At 32.8% G+C, this 27,777-nt stretch overlaps 1 protein-coding gene across 2 annotated transcripts; it reads right to left on the reverse strand.

Moving 5' to 3' along the window:
* LOC132747634 (potential E3 ubiquitin-protein ligase ariadne-2-like) lies at positions 1-27,195 on the reverse strand. Of its 2 annotated transcripts, none has more exons than XM_060737069.1 (15): positions 27,039-27,195; positions 20,176-20,460; positions 18,957-19,024; positions 18,327-18,390; positions 16,932-17,082; positions 16,246-16,367; positions 15,744-15,853; positions 12,552-12,669; positions 10,462-10,512; positions 6,201-6,293; positions 5,267-5,347; positions 4,684-4,827; positions 4,160-4,228; positions 2,530-2,613; positions 1-1,919 (listed from the first exon to the last, which is right to left on the reverse strand). In XM_060737069.1, the coding sequence occupies exons 2-15, from the start codon at positions 20,413-20,415 to the stop codon at positions 1,848-1,850; spliced, it is 1,467 nt and encodes a 488-aa protein (XP_060593052.1). In that variant the 5' UTR covers positions 20,416-20,460; positions 27,039-27,195; the 3' UTR covers positions 1-1,847. The 2 variants fall into 2 exon arrangements, with proteins under 2 accessions (XP_060593052.1, XP_060593053.1); XM_060737070.1 differs by having other exon boundaries at positions 27,092-27,188.
* Between the last annotated feature and the right edge of the window lie 582 nt (positions 27,196-27,777).

Raw genomic sequence — 27,777 nt, forward strand, 5'->3', positions numbered from 1 at the left:
AAAAAAAAAGACAGCAATGAACTTAAAATACCAATGTACAAAAGCTTTTTTCTTTGTTTTAATTAACTTCTAAAAGAGCATTTCAAAAGTTTATTTATATTTTTGAATATGATTATTTAACTCTTCTTGAATCAGAACAAAAAACCCTTGAGAATATTTTTAAGGGTAACATGGAAACATGTTGCTGAGAAAAAGTTTTTACAATAATGAGCATCACCATTACAGTACAGCCTCTACAGAACAACCCTCTCTCTTTACAACAAGCCAGACTAAAAAAAAGTCGGATCATTACATTAAATTTCGTTTCTGGTATACACCGAACAAGGTGTTTGAATGATTAAATGCTAAAATCTCGCCTTTTCACCTGCCAAAATGTACATTTAGATGTCTATTCTATATTTTCACACTGATTTATGTACTAAAATAAATGAAAACTGTAAGAATCACCTAAAAATGCAATATTTTTCTACTTTTTTTATTTCATGATGTCTGCCAGCATCTAGAGGTACTGCTTCAACATTGTAATGGGTTTACTCCCTTTACAACAGTTATAGCAGTTCTTCACAGAGAAACAATACAGATAACATTATAACCTCTCTAGAGCTAACACCTCTCTGTAACAACCAAAATATTTGTCTAACAAAGGGGGTTGCTGTGCAGGGGTTACACTATACTCACAGAAAATATAAAAGCATTCAAAACCCCTTGTAATACAAAAACAACTTTTTAAAAATTGTTTTATATAAAATATAACAATTTATCAAAATTCACCAAGACTTAAAATTTTTACATTCTATTTTTGCAACAGGAGAAAAACCATTGCATTAAAAAAAGAATATAAATTTTTCATAAGCACTAACTTATTGCACATTGTTCAATACATACACTACATACAATTCAGCTTAATTTCTATACAATAACATTTTTTACATTTACATTTTATGTCATTCCTTATTAAATGGAACTTAAAACTTAGAACAGGTATTCATACTTAAATACTAGTTGTACTTTAAACCATTATCTAATTGAGGGATTACTCAGAACTTAAATTCAAACTGTACACACATGAAAGAAAGTAGCAGAGACCTCAAAATGTCAAATTATTATATAACAGAGTTTAGCTTTGAGCTCTCTCTCAATAAACATGATGAATTAAGAGTTTTGCATGCAGCTCTGAAAAAAAAAAACCCAAGAAAATGTAAGTTCACTGGTCCATTAAGCACAACAACTATCACAACATCCATTATCTTACTCATAAAACAAAACAAAAAAACACAAAAAAAAACAAACAAGAGCACCACGTACAGTGTTATCGCTTGCCTTATAAATTACATGTAACATCAGTGCTATGGCTAACTCTTTCAAAAAATGTCTTTATAACTTATGAAAAATATGTTTCTGATATTGTAAAATATAAACAGAACATTCGCTACTCAAGAAAATATGTTTTTTTCTATGTTTTAAAACTGAAAGGATCAGAACTGTGATGAAAATGTGATAAAAGTGATGTATTGTTCTTGTATCAGAAGAATTTAGATCTGCATCCATGTTCACAGTTCATCCCTCCATATTTCAATACAATTAAAGATAACACAGCATATATTCAAGATGACATGAATACAGATTTAAACAATTACACATATGCAACCCTGTCATTACACATTGTGCATTATCAGTCCACATCTTGTCACCTTAATGCAATAACAGGTTAAGTCCTTCTAAATTTAATAGTAGTTAACCAATTGTTGCACTAAGGTGACAAATTCTGTTCATTTCAATGCTGAGAAGGTCTGTTTTTAAGTGTTTACAAATTGAAGTTTTAACAAACAAAAAATTTAAAAAAAAGATCAAAAATCGAGAAAATCCTTCAACAATGTTAATCTCCTTTTTTCAGCAATATCCATCTGATTTTCAAGGTCCTGAAACAAGAACAATTACTATTATTACATTTTTGTTGTTGGGGTTTTACATTACACAATCACAGTATAGGTTATATGGCGACTTACTTTTAAGCTTTACTGGGAGGAAAAGACCTCAAATGCCCCTCTGTGTATTTCTTAAAGCATGAATAGTTACTTAAGTAGAACCAAGTGGAACCACCAACTAAAGATGTTAGCTGAATGGCTTTCTTTACAACTTAGCAAATAAAGTCCCTGGTGGGATCAACCCATTGCAGTGAGGGGCAAGTGATTTAAAGGTCAACCACCTTAACCTTAATTGGTCACAGGCGACCTCACAAAAACAAATAGAATAATCCAAACATTACCATGAACATCTACACATACCTTTTTTTCAGCCTATGCTATCAGAGTGTCTACTCTTAACAGTACATTGCTTTGTTTTTTTGTTTGTTTTTTTTTCTCAATAAATGTCAATCACCGTTTTGGAAACATGTGCCTTCCAACATGCCAGATGACAGTTTCCTGTCTTGGTGTTATAAAAAGTAATCACATTGGTGTGGATTGTGGAATAACAGAATCTCATGAATTCTCAAATGTAAATTAAGCAACAAAATTTTTTTTATCTCACCCCTCTATCAGTTATCTCAGCTCTCTCAACTTTCCATGACAGATTCTCAACCTCAGCTTCTAGTTGGGCTTGCTGGTACTCAAACTATAAATAGAAAAAAAGAGTCATTTTTGCTGGTAACCAAATTTTAATACAAACAAAAAAAGCAAACAAAAACAACCACCTGTCATTTTTGCTGGTACACAACCTTTAAATAGAACTAAAAAAACCAGCTTTTTACTTTGCAGTAACAATTTCTATATATAAATGAAAGAAACAAATAAACCATTTTGTTCGTTCTTTACCAGTAAGAACTAGTTCCTTTTGTCGCAGACCAAGGTCATTTTTCAATAAATCAAAGTAAAACTTGTACCCAAATGTGTGGTGTAGCAGAAGGAAACTATTGAATAAAAAAACAATACATTTGGCTAAGATTAAAGTTGTCTCCAGATAGACAGACCTAACACCATCTCTTCTTTTCGTTTGGTTTTACAATGCACCAACACAATACAGTCTAACTTGCCCATGCGACCACGTGTATTAAGCGACTTTTGTCTTAAACGACCACTTTAAATTCCCCCCGATCATTTTCTCTCTATATTTTTAATGTATTAAGCGACTTTTGCTCAACGCGACCAGCGACCGCTAATTAGTCACATAATTGAGAACAATCTTTTCATTAAACGACCACTTTTACCTGTCAAGTAATTGTGTTTTTAGAGAACGCCGCATCGTAATTTCACAAGTGTCAACAATCAAAACACAACAAATAAATGTGTGAAAAACTCTATTTCCCAAACCGTTTTAGCGTAAGCAGTATACGCGTGACGTGTATTATCCAATAATATCGATTAAACAATTTAACGCTCCGCCCCTACTGATGTGGTGTATACGCTTCGCTTGTTGACAATTAGACTGCATTGAATTGACCTTGAACTTGATCAGCAATTAAATTAGATGTATTTTGTTTATTTCGAATGAAAAATGCACGACAGAAAAAACATCCTCACTAATAGGGTTTTCGTGTTGGAGACAAGGAGAAGCAACGGAGAAGTTAAAAAATCTGGAAAAAATGTCAAAACATGTACGTAATGGATCAAAACTGTTTTGTAAATAAATAACAGAAAGTTATTTTTTACAGACTATCGAGCGTACTAATTATTCACCATTTATATAAAAATGAAGTTGTTAAACATTCCCACCGCATAAGAAAGATGTCATTTCTAAATTTTGACTTTTATGTCATGCTTTGTGTTAAGAGACCGTTTCATTAAGCGACCATTTTGGGTGTTTCCCTTGCACGGTCGCTTAATACAAGTTTGACTGTATACATGATATGGTGAAGAATCGGGGAAGATTTTTTTGGTTAACCTTGTGTGTTACAAACCTAAAACAAAACCAGGGGGCAAAACCAGTTCACCTGCTGAAGCTTAGAGATGCATCGACTCCAGTAATTTCGAACTCATGTAGCGGCCTCTTACAATCATGCAGAAAACTGTGGCTAATATGCTGATGTCTTGACCCTAAGAGGCAACTGGGGGTTTTATGATCTACCATTGAAATTCATTAAAATAACATACGTGCAACATATTGGCACAAAAATAGCAACAAGCCATTTTTAGGATATTAAAAATCTTGAAGTTGTACCCACCAGCTGTTTTCTTGCACACTTTTCCATGTAATATGCGTAGGGGTAAGTATACTGGAGTGTATATCTGCACTGAAAACAAAAAGCAACATAAAATGAGTCAAGTGTTTTTGTTTTTTGGTTGGGTTTTATGTCGCCCCAAAACAGTATAGGTCATATGGCGTCTTTCCAGCTTTTCGGGTAGAGGAACACCTCAGGGTACCAGAGTAGAACCAGAGCTAAACCACCAATGTTCGGTAAGCTAGCTGAATAAAATGAGTCAAGAAACTAGCAGTTTGAGAATAGATGGGACAATAAGACAACAAATATATCTAAAGAATAAGTTCATCCCTATCCATATCTCATTTCAAAAATACAGAAACAAAGAAGAATTTTAAAACCAGAATAATTCTACTATTTGCACATTTTTCAGCTTTCATACCTATTTGTAGGAGAACAGGACTTCCCCTTCACAAGGTCATAATGCCCCCTATTTGCAACTTTTCTGTGAAAATCTGTTTATATCTAATAGGTAGAATTATACTAACTTTTTTGAGAAGGTATGCAGCATCTAACAGGTACTGCCAATCTATCCATGTGCCCATACTGTTCATGACTTTCTCTTGTATACGTGATGTGATTGACTCTAATGTCTGTTCTTCCAGCTTCAAACTTTTGGCATGATTCTCCCACTACCATTATCAAATGATTAAAACATTATTATTTTCATGATCTGCGTTATCATGTGGACAAAAACATAACAATTCTTTTCATGATCTGCATTACCATTTGGACAAAAACATATCAATGTTAGACTTAAAAACATTGACACTATAAAGGTCATCTAGATATGGTGAAAGTTGGTACCAAAGTAGAATTAATGCTTTAAAAAATACTAGCTCTAGATTGCTTCCTCAAATGGAAGATTCAAACCCATGTTGGTGTGGGTTAAGAAATTTAGTGTCAAGGAACACTAGTCCCAGAGGCTCTCCGATGTTAATTATGATATAGTTTGTTACAGATAATTAAACAAACCTTTAATTATTACTTACTAATAAAACTATTTTTTTATCTAAGCAAAAAAAAATATTATGTTTTACTGACAATCTAAAAGAAGCAGAACCCACTTACCCTCTCAAAATAAAACAGGTACTTCTTCAGTGCTTCTCTAGCTTGAGCATGGACTGATTCATTGGCAATATTGGGGTTTTCCTGTAAAGATAATTTATGGTCAGATATTTTTTGCAAAAAAAAAAAAAAAAAAAAAAAATATCAACAACAAACATTAAACAAGAAACATCACAACATTTTCTTATTTCTTAAGTTGAACACATTAAAGGAAGAATATTACAGAAATAAAAGTGAACACCTACAAAACATATTTTTGGGTACCAAAAAAAAAAAAAAAAAAAAAAAATCATAATTGACCTTGACAGTCAAAATTATAAAAGGTCAAGGTCACTTTTGAATTAATCATCATGTCCATTTTGTTAATGTATGATTCAAATCTGTAAATATATAACAAAGTAAAAAATATCATTGTATACTCAACTTCTTTAAAACATCGGGGAATTTTTGTTTGTTTTGTTTTGGGTTTTACGTCACATCGACACAGTATAGGCCATATCGCGACGTTCCAGCTTTATTGGTGGAGGAAGATCTCAGGTGACCCTCCGTGCAATATTTCAGGCACGAACGGGCACCTGAGTAGAACCACCGACGTTCTGTAAGCTAGCTGGATAGCTTCCTCACATGAAAGAATCGAAAGTCCCCGTCGGGATTCGAACCCACAGCGGTGAGTGGCAAGTGGTTTGAAGTCAACGACCTTAACCACTCGGCCACGGACGCCCGGGATTAAAACTATGAATAATAAACTGTCAATACATACACCAGACTTGTCGTCAATAAATTTTGTAGAATTACATTTCAATGTCAAACTGCCTTTTAGACATTAACAAACAAAGAATATCAGAAAACAAACAAACATGATTAGTTTATATTTTTTCCAAAATAACTATTTACAAGCCCTAAAACAAGTCCAAAGTTTCAATTAAAATAGACATACCTTATATCTGCTGCATTCATAGTATTCACTACCATGGGCCTTCCAATCCCCTAAACACATCCAGCAAAAGTCATATTTACATTTGGAACATTGCTGAAATATTACATGAAATTTCATATTATTTAACTATTTATGCTTGTGTTATCAATTTCAAATCTGCTGTTATCAATTTCAAATCTGCTGTTATCAATTTCAAATCTGCAATCTGCCCATCATCAATTCTGGAGGACAATATTTAAAGCTTATCACTTTTGGTTCCGATAGGGTATAATAATAAGGGGTGTGATATTTGTCAGTTTCAACAACTTTGGCAGATTTTTAGCCAAAAATCCAGTTAGAAAATTCAATCACTGGTATCTGAGGTTAGTGTAAGACAATAGCCAAAGAAGTTAAAGAAATTTTTCTATATTACCTATGTTTTCCTATGACAAGATATGAATTTTTTTTTTTTAATTTATTGTGGTTGTAGTGGATAATAATTTCTCTTGTAATCTTGTCAAACACATTAAAATATGAACTAAATGTCATATCATGTCATAGAGAAACAAAGATCATATTCAAAATTAGAGTTCATTTTGTATGGTTGATTAAACGTTCAAGATGGTTATAAGGTCACCATTTAAACGGTTAGCATTTTTACTTACATAATGTACACCACTAATAATAAATTATAACAAAAGCATGGCATGCGGTGCTAACACTCATCTGTTAATGGCAAAAACAACATACATAACCAAATTTTGAAAATTTTCTAAGTTATAAAGGGGCATAACTCATAACTTAAATAAATTAAAAATTGTATCTTTGAGCTATTCTTAGCCTGAATTTATAAAAAAAAAAAACATTGCAAAACTTTTAAATTTTGGGTCATTTTTTACAATTAGAAAAATAATTCTTGAAAAAATGGCGTGGGCAAATGATCTATATATTGTATATAAACATGCTAACATGTTACCCTCAGTGATTTTTCTCACTTAATTGGGAAGAGGCCTGAGTCTCTTGATTTTGGGCAAAATTATCGCTAAAATTGCTGATTTGGGAAGTAAAAAAGCTGGTTTAAGTTCAGATTTTTGGGAAAACTGCATGATTTTAAAGAAAATTTCAATTGGGAAGAGGCCTTTTTTCGGAGTCTGTTATATAAGTAGGAAAATCACTGACCCTAACTATATATTAGTAAAGTCCATCCCATGAACCCAAAGAATAATTCTGCAAATAAACTTTGACAGTAAACAATTATATTTTCATTATCAATGACAACATGTTTACCGCAAATTGTATATAAACATGCTAACAACCCTAACTACATATTAGTAAAGTCCATCCCATGAACCCAAAGAATAATTCTGCAAATAAACTTTGACAGTAAACAATTATATTTTCATTATCAATGACAACATGTTTACCGCAAATTGTATATAAACATGCTAACAACCCTAACTACATATTAGTAAAGTCCATCCCATGAACCCAAAGAATAATTCTGCAAATACACTTTGACAATAAACAATTATATTCTCATTATCATTGACAACATGGTTACAGCAAAATAGTATATTAACATGCTAACAATCCTAACTACATACAGTAGAACTTCGGTAAGTCGAAGTTGAAGGGACTTGCGTAAAAACTTCGACACATCGGGACTTCGACTCATGAATCGCTCTCAATTCCATGACAAAATTTCGACCCGTGACTAGTCCTAATTATAAGCTCTATAACGAAACATATTTCATGTTTTTCCATCATTAATCTTATCTTTAAATTTTACAATGATAAATATAGCATGTCAAATTACGTTTTTCACGACTACCCAAAGATTTACAAAAGGCGTATGATTACGGAAGGGCTATAACTAAACCAGCTTATAGTAAATATTTCGCGTGTTATTCTCACGCGACACCGGGTCAAGGATGTTTTCAAATGAAAGTAGTGAAGTAGTTCTTACTGTTTACTTTCAAATACCACTACGGCAATTAAAAAAGTTACGATTAAAGCATTTTATCACATATTTTATCGCAAACAAAGGCTGCTTGAACACACGGCTGTGTTATTAACACCTATCACACAAGTTGATTGGAAATCGTCTTCGCAGCCAGATAAGGTGTGAAAAATGTCTCGAGGTCAAAGGTGTCAAAACAATCCAACGACTTCGACTTATTTGTGGTAAATTGCACTAGATTTACTTTATACGGACCACGAAAAAACCTCGACACATCGAAAAATTCGACACATAAAATTTCGACTCATAAATAGGTTTTTATAAGGAATATATAGGGGGGAGAGTCGGGACTTTCATTTTTATTCGACACATCGAGAAAATCGACTAATCGAAGTTCGACTCATAGAAGTTCTACTGTATTAGTAAAGTTTATTCTTATATCGACTTAAAGGAACCAAGAGCTGTCACAGGAGACGGCAAAGCTCGACTAATAAAATACTGGATGCAGTTAGGAGGACAAAACTATGAAAGAAAAATCAAGTATGTATCAATTATGTATAATTATGTATTAAGTTATAGTAAAAAATCACATTTGTTCACATAAATTCCAAGATCAAGGGGAATAATTCTAGAAAAAGTCACGCTAGAGTTATGAACCTTGTCACACAACATGTGTGTAATGATAAGAAATATATATTTGAAGTTTGAAGTAGATACCTTAAAAAGTAAAGAAGTTACAATATTTCTTCAAAAAATCCTAAGTTCAAAGAGAGATAAATCTGTAAATATTGCTTCAAGAGTTATGAACATTGTCACATAAAATGTAATTGATGATAAGGAATAAGTATTTCAAGTTTGAGGTAGTTACCTTTAAAACTAAAAAGTTATAGTAAAAAATAATATTTTTCTAGTAAAAAAAATCTAAGGTTATGGGGAGATAATTCTTGCAATATTGGTGCTAGAGTTATGAACCTTGTCACATAAGATGTGGATGATGATAAGGTTCATATATTTGAAGTATGAAGTTGATCCCTTTAGAATTAAATAAGTAACAGTAAAAAATAATATTTTCTAAGGAAAATTCTAAGTTCAAGGGGAGATAAATCTGAAAATATCGGTGCTAGAGTTATGAACCTTATCACATAAGATGGGGATGATGATAAGGTACAAATATTTGAAGTATGAGGTTGATCCCTTATGAAATAAAGAAGTAACAGTAAAAAATAGTATTTTTTAAGGAAAATTCTAAGTTCAAGGGGAGATAAATCTGAAAATATTGGTGCTCGAGTCATGAACCTTGTCACAATGTGGTTGATGATAAGGAACATATATTTGAAGTTTGAAGTTGATATCTTGATATTTTACTGCACCAAAACTTTAACACGGACGCCGGGGCGAGTAGGACAGCTCTCCATATACTTCGTATAGTCGAGCTAAAAATAATTTCTGTCGGATGTTGTACAATTTAAGACATTTTGTCCGCCAATGACGTTGTTATACCCATAACAGTTGCCAAGGATACGCAACGTCGTCGTGTTAAAAAATGGGCTTTGATGGTCAACTTTGACGTCGTGTGTACAAAAATTGGCTAAAATTAATGGAATAGAATTAACAGAATCTAATCATTAATATGGGCCAATTTTTAAGACACTACTCTAAAGTTCGCAAAGTGTCGCGTTCTACCTAAATAACACTTTTCCCCCAGTACAGAGCCTGGCAAGCCTACACATATGTGGATAGTCTAACAAGATTCTATACTGTTGATAGCTCAGTTTTTAAATTTTGATATTGAAATCACCTTAAAATTTAAATGGACTGTTCCAAGATCAAAGTTAGACACATTGGGACAGTAGGTGGACAGGACAGACAAGGACAGATGTATATTACCCCTAAGCAATATACCCATCCCCCACCCTAGGTAGTAGAGGGCTTAAACATTTAGCAAAATAAGGGTAAATATACCCAACCCCCACCCTAGGCTAAGTAGTAGAGGAATAGATCACCCTCGGGTTTGGATTTCCCTATCCTCTATCTAACCAGATGATAGATTCTAGTAATCTATTTTTGTAAAGAACCACTAAATGATCATTCCTAATGAGTTTCATCAAAAAACGCAGGGGTCATGGTGAAAATGTTGTTAAAATGTTTATTTTTAGCTCTCACAGACATCCAGTTCAGCAGACCTGAACAAAAGATCATTCCAGTAGTGTATGAGCAAAACTAGCCAACAAGTTTTAGAAGAAGATGCTGATGGAAACAAAAATTGTCACCAGATAAAAGTTGATCTTAATACCTAATATGCTTGCGCTAAAAATAACTCACCATGTGATTACAGCCACCATTCTTCTCTATACAGACATGGCACTTTGGACACTGAAATATATACACAACAATTCTCTTTAAACAATTAAGTTCATTTTTGCACACATCAAAGACAAAATAATTAAAATTGAATTTGTTTATTATATAAGTAGATCAATATAGCTCAGCTTTCAAAAGTTACTGTAAAATCAAGGCCTTGTATTGAAGCAGTTTTTCATGTACTCCATTTTCTAGTAAAATCAAGTCTAACAGTGTTTGTCTTTTACAAAAGCTTTTGCTTAGTTCAATAGGAAATCCCTTGAATTTTTTTACACAAGGAAGTTTAAAAAAGCTTCCATTCTTTTCTCTTTTTCATTACCTGTTTCAATGTTCCTATACCCCGGCCCCAATTTGGACAGTGCTGGTGGCATTCATACAAAATATTAAGAAAATAAGGCCTGCATTTTAATCATTATGTTTGGATTAATAAAAATTGAGCCGCGTCACGACAAAACCAACATAGTGCGTTTGCGACCAGCATGGATCCAGACCAGCCTGAGCATCTGCTCAGTCTGATCGGGATCCATGCTGTTCGCTTACCAACCCTATTACAAGTAGAGAAACTGATAGCGAACAGCATGGATCCTGATCAGACTGTGCAGATGTGCAGGCTGGTCTGGATCCATGCTGGTCGCAAACACATTATGTTGGTTTTGTCGTGACGCGACTAAAATGTTTTAACAAAACACTGAAAAATCTAACTTAAACTTAATGTTTGGCCAGATATGCAATATGCAAGGTGGTCAGTACACATACTGATTTCATAAACCTTTTATTATCACAAAAAGTAGAACAAAATTAAAGTTATACTAAGTAAGGCCATTTTTTTTTTATATTTTGGTTTTCTGATTTTTTCCAAAAAAAGGTAGGGTCGGAGGAGGAAAAAAAAAAAAAAAAAAAAAAAAGGAGAAGAAAAAAGTTTTCATAATTATCTTCATGTCTGGAAGGTGAGATACTATATAAGTATCCCTTCTCTTATGATTAGTCCATTCCCATTCTGATAAATGTGATGCGTATGTTGTACTTACGAGAGAAATTAAATGACCGACCGACTGTCTAAATTCCACAGTGCTTATAAATACACAAAACAACAAAATAGCATCCACAAATTGATAAAATATCATGTTGCTATTATTTAATATACACACGAGATGACCTCGCCGACCCTTCAAAAGAGTCGGTAAATCTTTGATGTTCACACACATGTAGTCCCAGTTGTTTAATCCGAATCATCAAAGGTGCCGAAACTCAACTGACTTGCACTCATTTATTTATATAACAGAAGTTTAAAAACCTAGGTGTCAAGAAAAGATTACACATGTTAAATTATTGTCCAAGTCAGAGACATAGACATAATCAAGTTGAAAAATATTTCTATCGGAAAATTAGCGGTCAATTACTGACATGTAAATTATTAATAGTAAGTGCATTTTTTTATTTTGTTTGAAAGGAAACCCGTATCTAATCTCCTTTTAAAGACTATTGTTTTTGTTAAATCTGTAAATAGTGATCTTGTCACTATATTTCTTTTTAAATTTAATTTAATCTGATTCTCGTTGAATAAGATTTCTCTCGCTGTATCCATGAAAGTGATAACTTGCGTATTTTGGCTTTTTTTTATTTTTTTTTTGTAGTTGTTTTTCTTGACATTTCTACACAATTGGACCTTCAAAACATATGATTTTATACATACATACATGAATTATATTTTAAATATATAGATATTAACCTAATTAATTTGGCGAGAATGGTTTAACTCATTTTGCAGACATTTTTCTTCATGCAAAATACATCGCCGTCAAAAATTATCTCCACGTTTCTTTGACAAGTCTAATAAGTAATAAGTTGGACTTCTATAAATCTCCCATAGAACATTTAGATCTAAATTTGATTAGCGCATATTTTGAGTACTTTTTTTTCGGGACAGATTTTTTTTTTTTTTTCATTTTCCCAAAAAATGGATGCGGCGGGTCAGTAAACCGAAATATCAAAAAATAATGGCCTAAAGCATATGTAATAAGCATTTAAAGAGATTAAAGTGTACTACTCACATCTTTGGTATTAGCCGAAATATAATTGGCCGTCTCCGAGTCGTCTGCGCATTTTGTCAACCATTTTTTGATCACATCGCAGTCAGTTGGAGCATGATACTCAATACCACATTTGAAACTGTAAATACAGAAATACAACCTTTACAAATACATGTACACTTACACAAAGTTTAAGTAATACTGGTTTTCTATATTGCTGTTTGTTTATAATATATGAAATTTGAAAGAATTAAAAAAAATTATTTGTTAAAATAATCAGATTCTGTTAAATGCACATTATACCTGAAAAATTCATTTATTTTTTATTTTTAAGAACTGTCAAACAATTGTTTAATGTTTAAAATGTTTAAATAGTGGATTCAGAGCATGATAGATGTTTAACAACTGAAGAGAATAGCACTGAACATGCAGTAATGATTTGTAAAGGTAGCAAAATGTAAACAAAGAAGTATTTTGACTTCCATTCAAAATACTAATTTACTATAATTATACCAATTACTAACAGAGCAACAGAAGCTGAAAGAAGTTCACATATATGGCAAATGAGCATTTTTTTTTAAACTGTAACAAGATAACAAAAATAAAATGTTTTAAAGCATTAGAATGATAGCATGTATGAGTCATACTGGGTCTTTAAAATAATCTGATTCTGGTTTTCTTTATTGATGTTTTTTTTTCTATATTGATGTTTGTTTATAATACTAGAAATTGAGTGTGTTCAAATATTTCTTATTGTCAAAATAATCTGATTAAAGATATACTATGCTCAAATTTGATATAAAAATATTCATAACTTCAACACAATCTCCTTGTAGATATAAAATAATCATGTTTTGATTAACACAGAGTAGGTATGTTATGTTTAAAACTCAGTCACAATATGAATATGTGCCGCGTCACGACAAAACCAACATAGTGCGTTTGCGACCAGCATGGATCGAGACCAGCCTGCGCAGTCTGATCAGGATCCATGCTGTTCGCTATCAGTTACTTTACTTGTAATAGAGTTGGTAAGCGAACAGCATGCATTCTGATCAGACTGCGCAGAAGCGCAGGCTGGTCTGGATCCATGCTCGTCGCATTTGCACTATGTTGGTTTTGTCGTGACGCGGCTCATATATAGTGTATACAGCCAGGCCAGCCTGAACATCCAGACATTCTGGCCAGGCACTATACTGCTGGTAGCTCAATTACTGTGCTTTGATATTGAAATGCCTTAACTTAATAGGACTGTTCCAAAAACAAAACAGGGAAATTCCATTACACAGTTTACAAGGGTTAGTAGTTACTCTACTACATCTAATTAATCAAATATCACTCAAACTTTATATTTTTACATCATCACTATGACTTACTAGCTTTAGCAAATATCGACCTGTATTTGTTTGACAGACCTGTTTTGAATTTAAATCATTTGTCGTTAGTTTGTAGGATTTCAGTACCAAATTAAACCAATATCAAGATTTGAACAACAAACAGTATAGAGCCTGGTCAAATTTCATCAAGTTTCAGGCTGGCCTGGCTATATACTGGTTGCATAAAGAAGTAAAATGAAATTCTAAACCTTCTCATACATCTTGTTCACATACCCTGAATATTTTTTTTTTGTATAATCTTTTCTCTTTAGAGTACCTTATCTAAAATGGAGATCTTTTGATAGTAATCAAATTACAATTACAGAATCAGAATTAAGCAGTTAGTTAATTGGATTTGCTTGTATGATATGGAAGACGCTGAGGGCAATAAGTGTGTATGATGTTTTGTTCAAAGACCTGCAGGATAGTGACAGCGATGTAAGCATAAGAATGTGTGACAAACACTGATGTACAGGATGTCTTAACTTCCTTAGAACAATTCATCCTAGCTGTTGCAGGAGCATATAATTATTATGTTTTTGTAAACCTGCATGCTTGTAACAATGATTTTTATTGGATAATGTGATGTTTCTATTATCTATATACAAAAAGGGAAAAGAGTCAACTCGGCCCTATACCAACTCGGCACGGGTCAACTCGGCCCACTTTACAAAAATATATATAACGTATTAACTTTGCTTTGCATGTTGTTAATGTAAATGAATAATAAGAAATATCTTATTATTATATAATTATACATTGTACTTCTTCTGAAATAAAGTATATTTAGAAAAAATGTTATTTATCTGTCTTGCAGATTCAATAAAATTAATATAGATCTAGATTCTAATAAAATGTGTTTCCTTAGATGCATTTTGTTTGTAAAGTAATATTAAAAAAATATGAAACAAAAACATGTTTACTTAATATCATAAGCTTCTAATTAAATCTTCCGTATAAGCGCATTGATTGCTGCAGAAATTCATTTACACGTGTCATACGTTTTTTTTCTTCTATCAAATAGAAAGACCTTGTCTGTGCATTATCTAGTTAAAGTTATAAAGAACATAACAGAAGTTAAATATGTAGAAATACAGTGAGATACGCAATCGGTTATCTTTACTCACAATTCTACTGATAAGAAAAGCTTGTCTGCTGCTAGTTCGAAACTGTCAATCCGTGCAGGTATATATATTAATATACGTACCTGGTCCGTGTATTATAAATAATTACAATAAATAGTGTTAACACAAACCTAAATATTAATAATTGAAAAGTGGGCCGAGTTGACCCGTGCCGAGTTGGAATAGGGCCGAGCTGACTCGGGGGCCCCGAGTACGTTTTAGGGCCGAGCTGACCCGGATTCTACAAAAAGCTTCTGTAGATATATGAATTATATTTTATTATTATTTTCCTACAAAGCAATTGTGAATAATTATAAATTCATATTTAAGATAAAGGAAAGGTTTAATACCTGTGTATAATGGCATGACTGACAAAAAACCATCACCAAAGTTTTAGGTGATATAATATCATATAATTCACTTTTTATTAGAATAGCATGTTAGAATGGAAACAGATATTCAATTTTTCTTACATTACAGTATAATAATTCCCAGTTTATTGTACAAATGTTTCGTAATTATTCACTCAGGCCAATCGGCCTTCCTGATTATATTCCTACACATTTGAACTCGATCAGTGCATTTTTCTACAACAATGCACTCAAAATTGATATCTATTTCTTTAACATAAAATCCATATGCACTTGGTCATATAAGTAACCCTGGACCTATCGAATAATCTTCACAACTAATTACATAAATGGACCACTTACCAAAAGCAAGACTTGCAAGTGTCACAAGATATCTTTTTGGCCTTTATTTCCTTAGACTTCACAATGATTGGACAATTTGGACCGGGACAAAATCGTAGAGCAGGATGGCTCTGAAACCAATCAGAAACAAAGGATCCAAAATATATCAATACAAAACACATAAATGACCTTAAAAAATTCTATACAAATACTTATATCTTATAAAGAATTTATGTCAAAAAGGATGAATTCAAAGTGATAGAACATTTTTCAACCCTTTCTCTACTACAGAAATGAATCCTACTAGATACTGATAGATAGGAAGAGCAAATTCATGCATGTACCCAGTCAATAAACTTTTATTAAGATCATAAATAATGTAATTACAAGTTAATTAATTTAGTTAATTAATTTTTTTCAAATCTTCTTTTTTTTATGTTATCCTTGAAAAATTTCTTTTGACATGAACTTTTTATAAAAGCCTAAGTGTTCCTAATGCTTCATCAGTCAATCATATACTTACTTTTACATATTCCAGGAAAGAGAACTGGGAATAGCGATCTCTGAGATCAGGTTTACTTAAAACACTGTAGAGAAAATCCTCTGGTACCATCACTTCACAGTCTTTAGCCATGCATGATATACCTGATAAAAGATGTGTAAAAACTTTGATGAAAACATAATGCTTCAGGATAAACATGATAATAATACACGTGTTCATTCTTTGTACATGTATTAGATAAAATATAAAATGATACCATTCATCATTTACTCTATCAAGATGGGTCAGAAATTTGTATTAAATATTTTAGAATGCCTCATTAAAAAGTATTAAAAGAATAATTCCAGTAAGACAGAATTTCTTGTTGACACTAACCCTTGATGACTAATCGAGGGTAACTCAAACCTTAGATGACTTAAAGGGGGTAACTCAAACCTTTACTGACTTAACAAGTTGATCAATTATAGAAGGTAACTCTAAACTTTGACAACCTACCCAAGGTAACTCAAACCTTTGATGACTTACCGCAGATAATTCAAACTTTGACGACAAACAAGTGGTAACTCAAAACTTTTGATGATTAACAGAGGGTAACTCAAACTTTTCATGATTTACAGAGGGTAACTCAAACCTTTCATGACATACCCAGGGTAACTAAAAAACCTTCGATGACTAATCAAGGGTAACTAGAACCTTTGATGACTTACCGAGGGTAACTCCTTGCTGAATCTGAACCTGACAATAATGATCCCAGCATTCGCCACAGAACATGTGACCACATGAAAGATCGTGCATCTCATCCCGAGATATCTGCATTAAACAGACAGTGCACACAGTTGTAGAACCAACAATCGGTTGCTGCAAAGAAAAAAAAAATCTATTTATTTTAAGTACAACACAGCTTCCCATTCATTATAGATAGATTCTTAATCTATAACTAACTGTTTAACTTTACTGGAGAAGTTAGGTAAAATGCCTGCTTCTGCCAGCACTTCAGGACTGATAGAGTATCACGGTATCTTTAAAGCTGGAACAAAAATTTATAAACATGTTGTACAGCAAAGTTACATATCGCCTTGCACATCTTACTATAGGACACTTTCAGATTCTGTACATTTTGTGAATTGTGAAAATTTAATTTTAATGATAACAATTACTCATGTAGAGAAATATTATGCTGTCATGATTAAACATTTTTAAAATAAGAACCTTCGGGATCTACGATACCAAAATGTTTAGTGTTTAAGATTGAATAAAGCTTATGGAGTGAAAACTACATCACTGCTTGAGCTAAGAGATGCATAGACACCAGTTATTTTAAACCCATTTAGTTACTTCTTACGATCACATGCACAGATAAACGGTGACTGCAATTCTGATGCCCCAACCCCTCAGCCACAAGAGCACTTTTACATTAGTTTTCATGAACAGACTCAATCAAACAGAGTCTGCACTTTTTATATAATATTGCCGCTGTCTCATTGTTTCTGAGGATCATCACTTTTCCAGATATAAGTTTTAATTTATGGCCTAGCCTTGTTCTAGTGCTACAGTGAGTTGCACTAAGGGTATTAAAGAATCTAATGCTAATTTAAACCTCATCCTGCAGGATCTTGAGGAGATCTGATAAGCCTTTTTTTATCAGGATAGAGCCAGACCTGCTTACATGTGCATGCAGTTTGGCCAGGCTAGACACTATTAGTAGCTCAAGTTTCAGGGCCTTTTCCAGCAAATTTTGAAAAATTATTCAACATTTCTGAAATTCAAGCACTTGGAAAATCTAGCACAAACATCACTTACAAGTGTTTTTTTTCTCTATTTTTTTTTTAATGTGTATAAGTCAACAGTTGAATTTTTTGGGAACAGTTGGTAAATTAGGAAAAAGAGGCTATTTAGGATTGGGAATGAGGCCTTATTTCCGCACCTGGTAATAATATGAAAATGCCCTGACTATTCAGATCTCTTTTAACTTGAAAGTACTGTTCCAAAGTCATAGCTGGACAGATCCTTAAAATATATTCCACAGGTGATGGGTTCAAATGCAATTATACCAGTATGAGGCGGATGGTTTAGAAGGCAATATATGTTGGAATTCTACAAACCTGATGTTTAACTTTTGGAATTACATTAGACTCTATCAACAACTTTGTAGGATTTTTGGAATGGCTGAAATCAAAAGAACAAAAGTAATTAAATCCATTAACAAATATATCAATGTTTATATCTCGAACAAATATCGCCAATGAAATAACCTCACCTATCGGTTTTGTCTTCAGGACTTCTTCAAATGGCAAAATTGTATTGCAATTGCTATTATAAAATACCATTTTTTGTGGAATAATTTATTTCTTCAGTAACAAAAGCAATATGATTGATAACAATCTTTAATTCTAGTATTATTATGTATATCAAACATAATTCTAATCTGAAATACCATTAACTACAAAATACAACTAGTGCAATTTTTCTTACTATTTTAAGAGAAAAGAAGAAATTAAACTTTTGAATATGGAATGCGACCAATCATTGGCCTTTCACCCATCCCAATATCACTATAACCATAAAGTCATAACAGTCGTCTCTTATTTTACCTCATTCAATAAAAAATCTTATAATGAAAAATAGTTTTGTCCAGATTAAAAGACGGGCAAGTTTACTTAAATTAAGTAATTTAGTCTGATAAGGGTAAAATATATAATTATATAAAATGTGTACAAGTTTAATAAACATACCATTCAATGACATATTCTTTCCTCCAATTGTGAGCATGTAATAGCATCTTAGCCAGTGACGGTTTGAGCTGAAGTATAAAGTTTATAATAAAAATTTAGTGAATTATGACCAAAGTCAAAAGCTGTAAAATCTACAATATAATATGCAATATATTTGACAGAAATGTGTATTATTTATCTTTATAATCAAATATATCTACAGGGCTTTTTTTCCTTCTTTAACAGGGGCTGTTACAGGTCTGCTTCTCCAAAGAAAAATTCTTTAAAATCAAGCAGTTTTCCCCAAAAATTGAATTTACATCAAGTTTTTTCTTCCCCTTTTGCAAATATACAGTGTAATTTATCCCCAAAATTAAGGGCAGGGCTGCTTCCCCAACCTGTAAAAAAAGCACTGATCTATTTTTGAGTGTGTATGTTACATAGCAAGTTTTAATGGGAGAGTGAGGCTGATATATGAGGCTGATATATGAGGCTTATAATAGGTGGCTTCTGAATTGAAATTACAGAAAATCTTAATATTACTATTCCCAAAAGTTTATCACAGAATTTCCTAAAATAATGTCTTGTGTTAATGAAATTCTTGAGATTAAAAATGAAACAACAAAAATTCATTATCTACTCTAGATGTTCTAATGACGATCAAAGCAAACACAATCCCCAAATAATACGTATATAAACTATAAGGATTGTCAGATTGTTGACCTGCTTATATAAGGCCTTTAAGGATAGGCAACAGCCTTTGTAATTAATGTGATATCATAGCACTGAATAAAAAGAATTTTGTTTTTAGTATGATTTTTTTTGTCTGTCATTAAAGCATTGTATTGCACTTGAATTTTCCAACATAAAAAGGCTATGGCCTTTTCCCAGTTTCTATGAAAAAAAAAACCATGGTCAAGGCTTGATGAATTTCATTCTGAAATATTTCAATATTCTTACAAATTACAATCAGGTTTTCAGGCATCGAAAAATATTTTCAAAGTCACACATCCTGCAGGTTGAGTAGCTTCTAAATCCAATGTGCAGGCAATATTTTTCTACTCGCCCTGCATCAAGTTCTCTTAAATTCTACTCGTAATTTTGAGCGGACAAGAGGAATTTTTGATCTCTGGGTTTTGTTCCACTTGAATGGTAAGTGGGTTAGGGGAAAACTTCCATTGATGTAAAATGTTCATAAATTCATAACGATATACAAAATGACATTATGTCAAGCTCTCACCTTTTGTGAACTACACACTACTTCAACCTCTTCATTTAGGAATCTCTCAACGTCCTCTAACTGTAACAACTCGTACTCAAAATATTCTGGATCATCACTCTTTTTTGGTTTATCTATGTCAAGGTCATCTGTGTCGTTGTCATAGTAACCACAATAATCATCATCATCATCCATATGGTCCGAATCATGGTCATAGTCCGAATCATGATCAGAGTCTTGACTTTTCATGTCATCTGACATGATTATACTTGTTTATAACTATTTCTTCCTTCTAAGATCTTGATTCTACAATTGCAAAAAGAACAGTCAATTTTGTACAATCACAGAACAATTGATATATTTATCATCATTTCAAGTGAAGATTTTGACTTGACATAACATCTTGCATAATTGCATAATTAATTAAATTTGCTTTCTGCATGCTCTATTATTTATCATAAACATGTTGTTTTTTCTTAGCTTTTTAGTCACACTTTCAAAGTATATATATATGATATGGATACTTTCAGCTTTACTCAGTCAAGACCTAAAGGCACTTTTGTACATTATTTCAGGTAAAAATGGATACCTTAGCACCAATGTTTATGTAGCTAGCTAGATAGCTTCCTACATGAAAGAATTCAAAGTGTGAGTCCCTGTCAGAATTGTGGTGAGGGCAAGTGGTTTGAAGTCAAGGACCTTAACCACTCTGCCACAGAAGCTCCTTTATAAATAAAATGCACACTGAACAACAATCTAATCAATATTGCTCATAAATCCATATATCAGAATACAAAAAAAATGTCTTATATCTTGCCTTTATAGGTTAATCAATATTTTATGACAAGACCAACGCCATGCATGAGAAAACAACCCTGAATGTCATGTATTCATTTTGTTTTTGTTAACATAGTGACTTTTTAACAATATTCAGTTTAGTTGTTCTTGAAATAATATAAAAACTATATCATCAACTTCACCGTACCTATTCATATGTACCTTCAACATCTAAAATTTCTAAATGGTAAATAACTCTTCCATTTTTAGCATCAATTACTGTATGTAAACTTGTTAAGACATTATTTGTTTAATGACATTAAGGGTTATTTTCTTATGCCAGCAGTCAAATTTAATAACTGTAAAATTATTAAAATAAATTTATTATTAAATTATCATATTACTTCTTTAATTGCATGCTCTATTATTGCTAAAAAATTCTTGAATATAATATATTAAATCTATTTAAAATGAAATTATACGAAATCTATTTAAAATGAAACTAGAACTATCACTAAATGTGATTAATACCCCCACAAGACTGCTTCGGAAATGAGGATGTTACTAGTAACAGAATACCTTGTAAAAGAATTGAAATAGAGTTATGGTTGAGGGCAATTAAAGATAGTTGTGGTTCTTGTATGTTGCATTTCCTTTCAATGTGGTTGGTCTTATTGATGATGTTTTATTGAATTGCTCTGTAATAAGTCCAGAAAGACAAGGAAAAGGAACAAAGGACAATAACAATAAATACTGAAGATGGGGTTATGGTTATTGTACACTGCACTTCCTCTCATTGCACTTGACCATTGTATGAAGTTGTATTGAATTCCAACTACAAGTTTTCAAGTTATGCACAGGACAAAAAAGTAACAAAGGGCAATAACTGTAATTAGTCCAAATAGAGTTATGGTTCTTGTGCACTGCACTTCATCTCACTGCCCTTGACCATTGTATAAAGTTTCATTGAATTCCAATCATTAATTTTCAAGTTATGCACTGGACAATAAAAAGTAACAAAGGGCAAAAGCTTTTAAATGAGTCAAGAAAGAGTTATGATTTCTGTACACTGTGCTTCCTCTTAATATACTTGACCATTGTATATTCCAACTAGAAAATAGAGAAAAACTGAATCCCTAAAGAAAGTCCAACACGACAAAATTGAAAATGTTGCAGGCTCGGTTTGATTGAGCCTGTTCATGGACGGTACTGAAAAGTGCATGTTACCGTCCACGCCCCCTAGCACCGGCTTTTCAAGTTTTCAAGTTATGCTCTGGACAAGAAACAAGAGCGATCAGTAATCACATGTGTCGCCTCATGATGGCCAATTTCATGTTGGGACAAATTTTGAGACAGACGGACAGTGCACAACTAGACTTGGTACTGATCATTCCTGTAAAGTTTGGATAAAATTGCACCAGTAGTTTATGAGGAGTAGTCCGGACAAGCTTTTGCGTATCTGGCAACACACAGAAAAAAACACCTTTTTATCAAAGGGCCATAACTCGGCCAAAAATCATTCAACCGGAAAACCCATGCAATATGCGCAAAAACTTGAGCTACAGATCAATCCTGTAAAGTTTCATTGAAATTACATTAGTGGTATAAGAGAAGTAGTCCGGACAAACTTTAAAATTAAAAATTGTTAAAGGGCCATAACTCTGACAAAAATCATTGAACCGGAAAATGCTGACAACATGCACAACGAGACTTGGTACTGATCATTCCTGTAAAGTTTGGATGAAATTGCACCAGTAGTTTATGAGGAGTAGTCCTGACAAGTTTTGTGACGGACGGACAGACAATGGAGAAGTGATCCCTATATGTCGCCACTACTCCGTAGAGGCGACACAAAAAGCAATGGAAAAGTAACATTAAGGCAATAACACTATAATTACTCTGGACAGAGTTATTGTTCTTGTGTACTGCACTGCCTCTTACTGTACTTGATCATGGTATGAAATTATTTTGAATTCCAACCAGTTAGTTTTAAGTTATGCTCGGGACAAGGAAAAGTATCAAAGGGCAATAACTTTGTAATTTTCAAAATTGAGTTATGGTTCTTGTGCACTGCATTTCCTCTTAATGTGCTTGACAAATGTATGAAGTTGTATTGAATTCCAACCAGTAGTTTTCAAGTAATGGTCCGGACAAGGAAAAGTAACAAAGGGCAATAACTTTGTAATTAGTCAAGATAGAGTTATGGTTCTTGTGCGATGCACTTCCTCTCAATGTGCTTGACCATTGTATGAAATTATACTGAATTCCAACAATTGGTCTTCAAGTCATGCTCCGGACAAAACAAGCAATGTTTAAGTTACAAAGGGCAATAACTCTGTAATAAGTCAAGATGGAGTTATGGTTCTTGTGACCTGCACTTCCCCTTATTGTGCTTGACAATTGTATGAATTTGTTTTGAATTCCAACCAGTAGTTTTCAAGTTAATATGCTCCGGACAAGGAAAAGTAACAAAGGGCAGTAACTCTGTAATTAGTCAAGATGGAGTTATGGTTCTTGTGCACTGCACTTCCTCTCAATGTGCTTAACCATTGTATGAGGTTATATTGAATTCCAACCATTAGTCTTCAAGTTATGGTCCGGACAAAAGAAGGCAATGGAAAAGTAACAAAGGGCAACCAGTAGTTTTTAAGTTATGCTCCTGACAAGGAAAAGTAACAAAGGGCAATAACTCTGTAATTAGTCAAGTTATGGTTCTTGTGCACTGCAATTCCTCTCAATGTGCTTGACCATATTATGAAACTATACTGAATTCCAACCATTAGTCTTCAAGTTATAGTCCGGACAAAAGAAAGCCATGGAAAAGTAACAAAGGGCAATAACTCTGTAATAAGCCAAGATGGAGTTATTGTTCTTGTGCACTGCATTCCCCTTATTGTGCTTAACAATTGTATGAAGTTGTTTTGAATTCCAACCAGTAGTTTTCAAGTTATGCTCCTGACAAGGAAAAGTAACAAAAGGCAATAACTCTGTAATTATTCAAGAGGGAGTTATGGTTCTTGTGCACTTCACTTCCTCTCAATGTGCTTGACCACTGTATGAAGTTATATTGAATTCCAACCATTAGTCTTCAAGTTATGCTCCGGACAAGGAAAATGCAACGGACCGCTGGACCGACCGACCACTGGGTGACTCCTATATACCCCCCAAACTTCGTTTCGGAGGTATGATAAAAACAATGCTTTGCAACTTTTTTATCTTTCTTTCTTTCTATCAAAAAAAAGGCACATACAGAGTAAATTATCAACAAAAACAGGCTTAACATAAATGTGTGGACATCCTTCTTTATTGGACCCTGGAGCCTTGCTGAGCTGCCTGTCATAAAATTCTTTTAAGCTAAAACACTGCAATCCTTGAGGCAACATGTGTTAGAATATATACATTTGTATACTCATTAATTAGACAAATATACAGTAACTTCAGAGTAGATTATTTGAAAATATTAAAATTGAGCCGCATCACGACAAAACCAACATAATGGGTTTGCGACCAGCATGGATCCAGACCAGCCTGCGCATCTGGGCAGTCTGATCAGGATCCATGCTGTGCGCTTACCAACCCTATTACAAGTAGAAAATGATAGCAACAGCATGGATCTTGATCTGACTGCACGGATGAGCAGGCTAGTCTGGTTCCATGCTGGTCGCAAACGCACTATGTTGGTTTTGTCGTGACGCGTCTCAAATCATTCATTTAAAACAAATGCTATCTAAACCATTCATCTGAACAACTTGTCACTCAAGTATTTTTGGATCACTCGAAACAGATACAGCATGCTCACTCTTATAATTTCAAATGTGTAAGGGTACCCCCTGTAATAGAAAATTGGGGGTACATTTAAAAAATTTGGGGGTACACATAAGTTATTACATGTTTTTGTTGGTGATGTACATAATAATTATCATTATGCAATTAAAAACAACTATTTATGTTCTTGTTTTGTTCTTGATGATCAACAGGAGATTATTTTCTGATAATTAAATAATTATGGGTAAGACAAATAAGCAGATTGCCCGAGGCCCGCCCCTGTGGTAAATTTTCACAAATGTTCCTATATTTCTTGCATAATACAGTATTCACATAAACCACATAAATGTGTTCCTCAAGTTCTGAAGATTTTAGATTTACCAGTACCAGAGAGAATTCTTATAAATATAAATTTCTTTGTAAAACTTGAACTGAGAGTGTGAAAATCTGTGTCAATAAATTAGGGGCGTCACTGTTACAAAAAACCGACCCTACAAATAAAATCCTTAGATTTTCAACAATAACTTTGTAACTTTATGACAAGATTAATATGCATTTTGTTCATATTTTGTTATACTCAAAATAATTAGATCTACGATACATATCCAAATTAAAAAGAGTTATTTTTGCTATGTATTTGTCTCATTGCTGTGCTTGTTTTTATTACCTTGTATCAGGCTTACACTCAATATGATTATTGTAGCCATAATTACTCTTTTAGCTTTAGTTCTCTACTTTATGTGCTTTTATTGTGCTAGATTTGTTTCTGTTTAGTTTTATGTGCTATGTATCATCTTTTATATACATGTATAATTTGATGGTTTGTGTATATGTTAATGTTAGGGTTGTTGTTCATTTTCTTAAACTCAGTTTAACTTAAAGTTTATTTTCTTACAACATCTGAACTGTCCATTTCAATGGAATGAATAAAAAATATATAGCCGGCTAAGTCAAATTATTTTATTAATATTAATTCATTTTCTCATTATATAATCTATATTTTACACAAAAAAAATGAATACTGCTATATTTCAGTATTTCGTGCTGCCGCCAGTTTTTAGCTAAAAACTGACTGTACATACCCATTTAGAAGTGACACCCCTACAACAAATAGTGCTGCATGATAGATGAAGCATGGCTTTTTTAAACTGTAGAACCTTGTTTAGCTGAGCCCAGTATGCCCAGAGGTTTTGCTGTTTCTGACTTCCAAATTTTGAAACTTAATAAAAGCCCCGAGTTATTCTGAATTTTATTGCAGCTTGAAAATACGCATGTAAAAAAGCAGGGGCGAAGTGGCAGCAGCTGTATCAGGGAATAGACCCTGGTGTCTAAAAGAGAGTATGTATATAAGGTTCAATCCGTAACTTGCTTTTCTTTCTTATACACAAGGAATCCGGGTCAGCTAGGCCCTAAAACGTACTCGGCCCCCGAGTCAGCTCGGCCCTATTCCAACTCGGCCCACTTTTCAATTAATAATATTTAGGTTTGTGTTATTACTATTTATTGTAATTATTGTAATTATTTATAATACATGGATTGACAGTTTCCGAACTAGCAGCAGACAGGCTTTCTTATCAGTAGAATAGTGAGTAAAGATAACCGATTGCGTATCTCACTGTATTTCTGACTCGTGGTAGGTTTAACCGTAAATTTAAATACCTTCAGTGTCCAACTAACTCATTCATTCAAATTTGATTAGTGACCACCTGCAATTAATTAGAAGCTTATGATATTAAGTGAGCACGTTTTTGTTTCTTATTTTTTGAATAGAACTTTTAATACAAACAAAATGCATCTAAAGAAACACATTTTCATTAGATCTATATTAATTTTATCGAATCTGCAAGACAAATAAATAACTTTTTTTTTTCTAAATATACTTTATTTCCGTAGAAGTAGATCTACAATGTAAAATTATATAATAATAAGATATTTCTCATTATTCATTTACCTTAACAACATGCAAAGCAAAGTTAATACGTTATATACATTTTTGCAAAGTGGGCCGAGTTGACCCGTGCCGAGTTGGTATAGGGCCGAGTTGACTCTTTTCCTACACAAGTACAGAAGTTTTACTCATGAAATATACACAGCAGCCCCAATAATTTAAGAAAGTGCTTTTATTGTTTATCTGTTTATCTTCTGTGGTCTATACTAGATTTGTTTCCAAACCGTCTGAGATAGTTCATTGATCATAACAGTTAAAGTTTTAAACACAATCATGCAAAAACAAAAGTCGAAGATTTTTTTTGTGTTGTAGATCTATGTTTGTAAACAAAAAAATATCTAAGAGAAAAATTTGAAGATGTCATTTTCAATAAGATACACCAATTTTACAATACCTGAGAAAAAAATCTTTAAATCTGTTGACTTTTTTTGACAAAAGTTCTCCAACCAGCGTGCAAAATAACAAAATTATTCTTTGTGTGTCATCTCTATTTGTCTCACAAAGGGGGTCATCTGCAGGATATGACGTTTGTCCTATTTTTTACTTCCGGTTTCGACTAAGGGCATTACACCACTAAATGGTAAGTTATAGCTATTCGGCCAACAAACGATTCGCCCCATTTTAGTGGCGATCTCATTCTGGACCATATTGGCGACAATAAGGCCCATACAATAATATGCTTAAACATGTTTTTAATCGATTACTTTGATAATATATTTATGTTTGTGATATATATGGATATATATGGTAAGCTTAGCAATCCAAAATTTATAGCAACGTACATTAGGACACGGAGTTTAATAGAGTATATATATACATAATGTATTAGGATAAAATTATGTTCAGATTGGTTACTTGACAATTAATTATCTATCCACTTTGGCAAGACAGAATGAAGCTCTTTAATTGGTACGGAATCAAAACTACAATATCTACAAAATATCTCTATTCTATTGAAAGCCACATAATAAAGACTATCTTTGAAATAAAATATCGTTTTTTTTTCAAAGGTAAATTAAATTTATATTCTGATACAAATTAAAAATATTTAAGCTGGTTATTGGAGGATATAGTTAAATGGTTTGTCCCTTTTGTTAAGTAACTTGTGATTATTCTTCATTTTTTTGTTGTAT

Source organism: Ruditapes philippinarum, unplaced genomic scaffold (assembly GCF_026571515.1).
Source record: "Ruditapes philippinarum isolate M1 unplaced genomic scaffold, ASM2657151v2 ctg3195_1_1_1_1, whole genome shotgun sequence".
In the NCBI taxonomy this organism is placed as follows: Eukaryota; Metazoa; Mollusca; class Bivalvia; order Venerida; family Veneridae; genus Ruditapes; species Ruditapes philippinarum.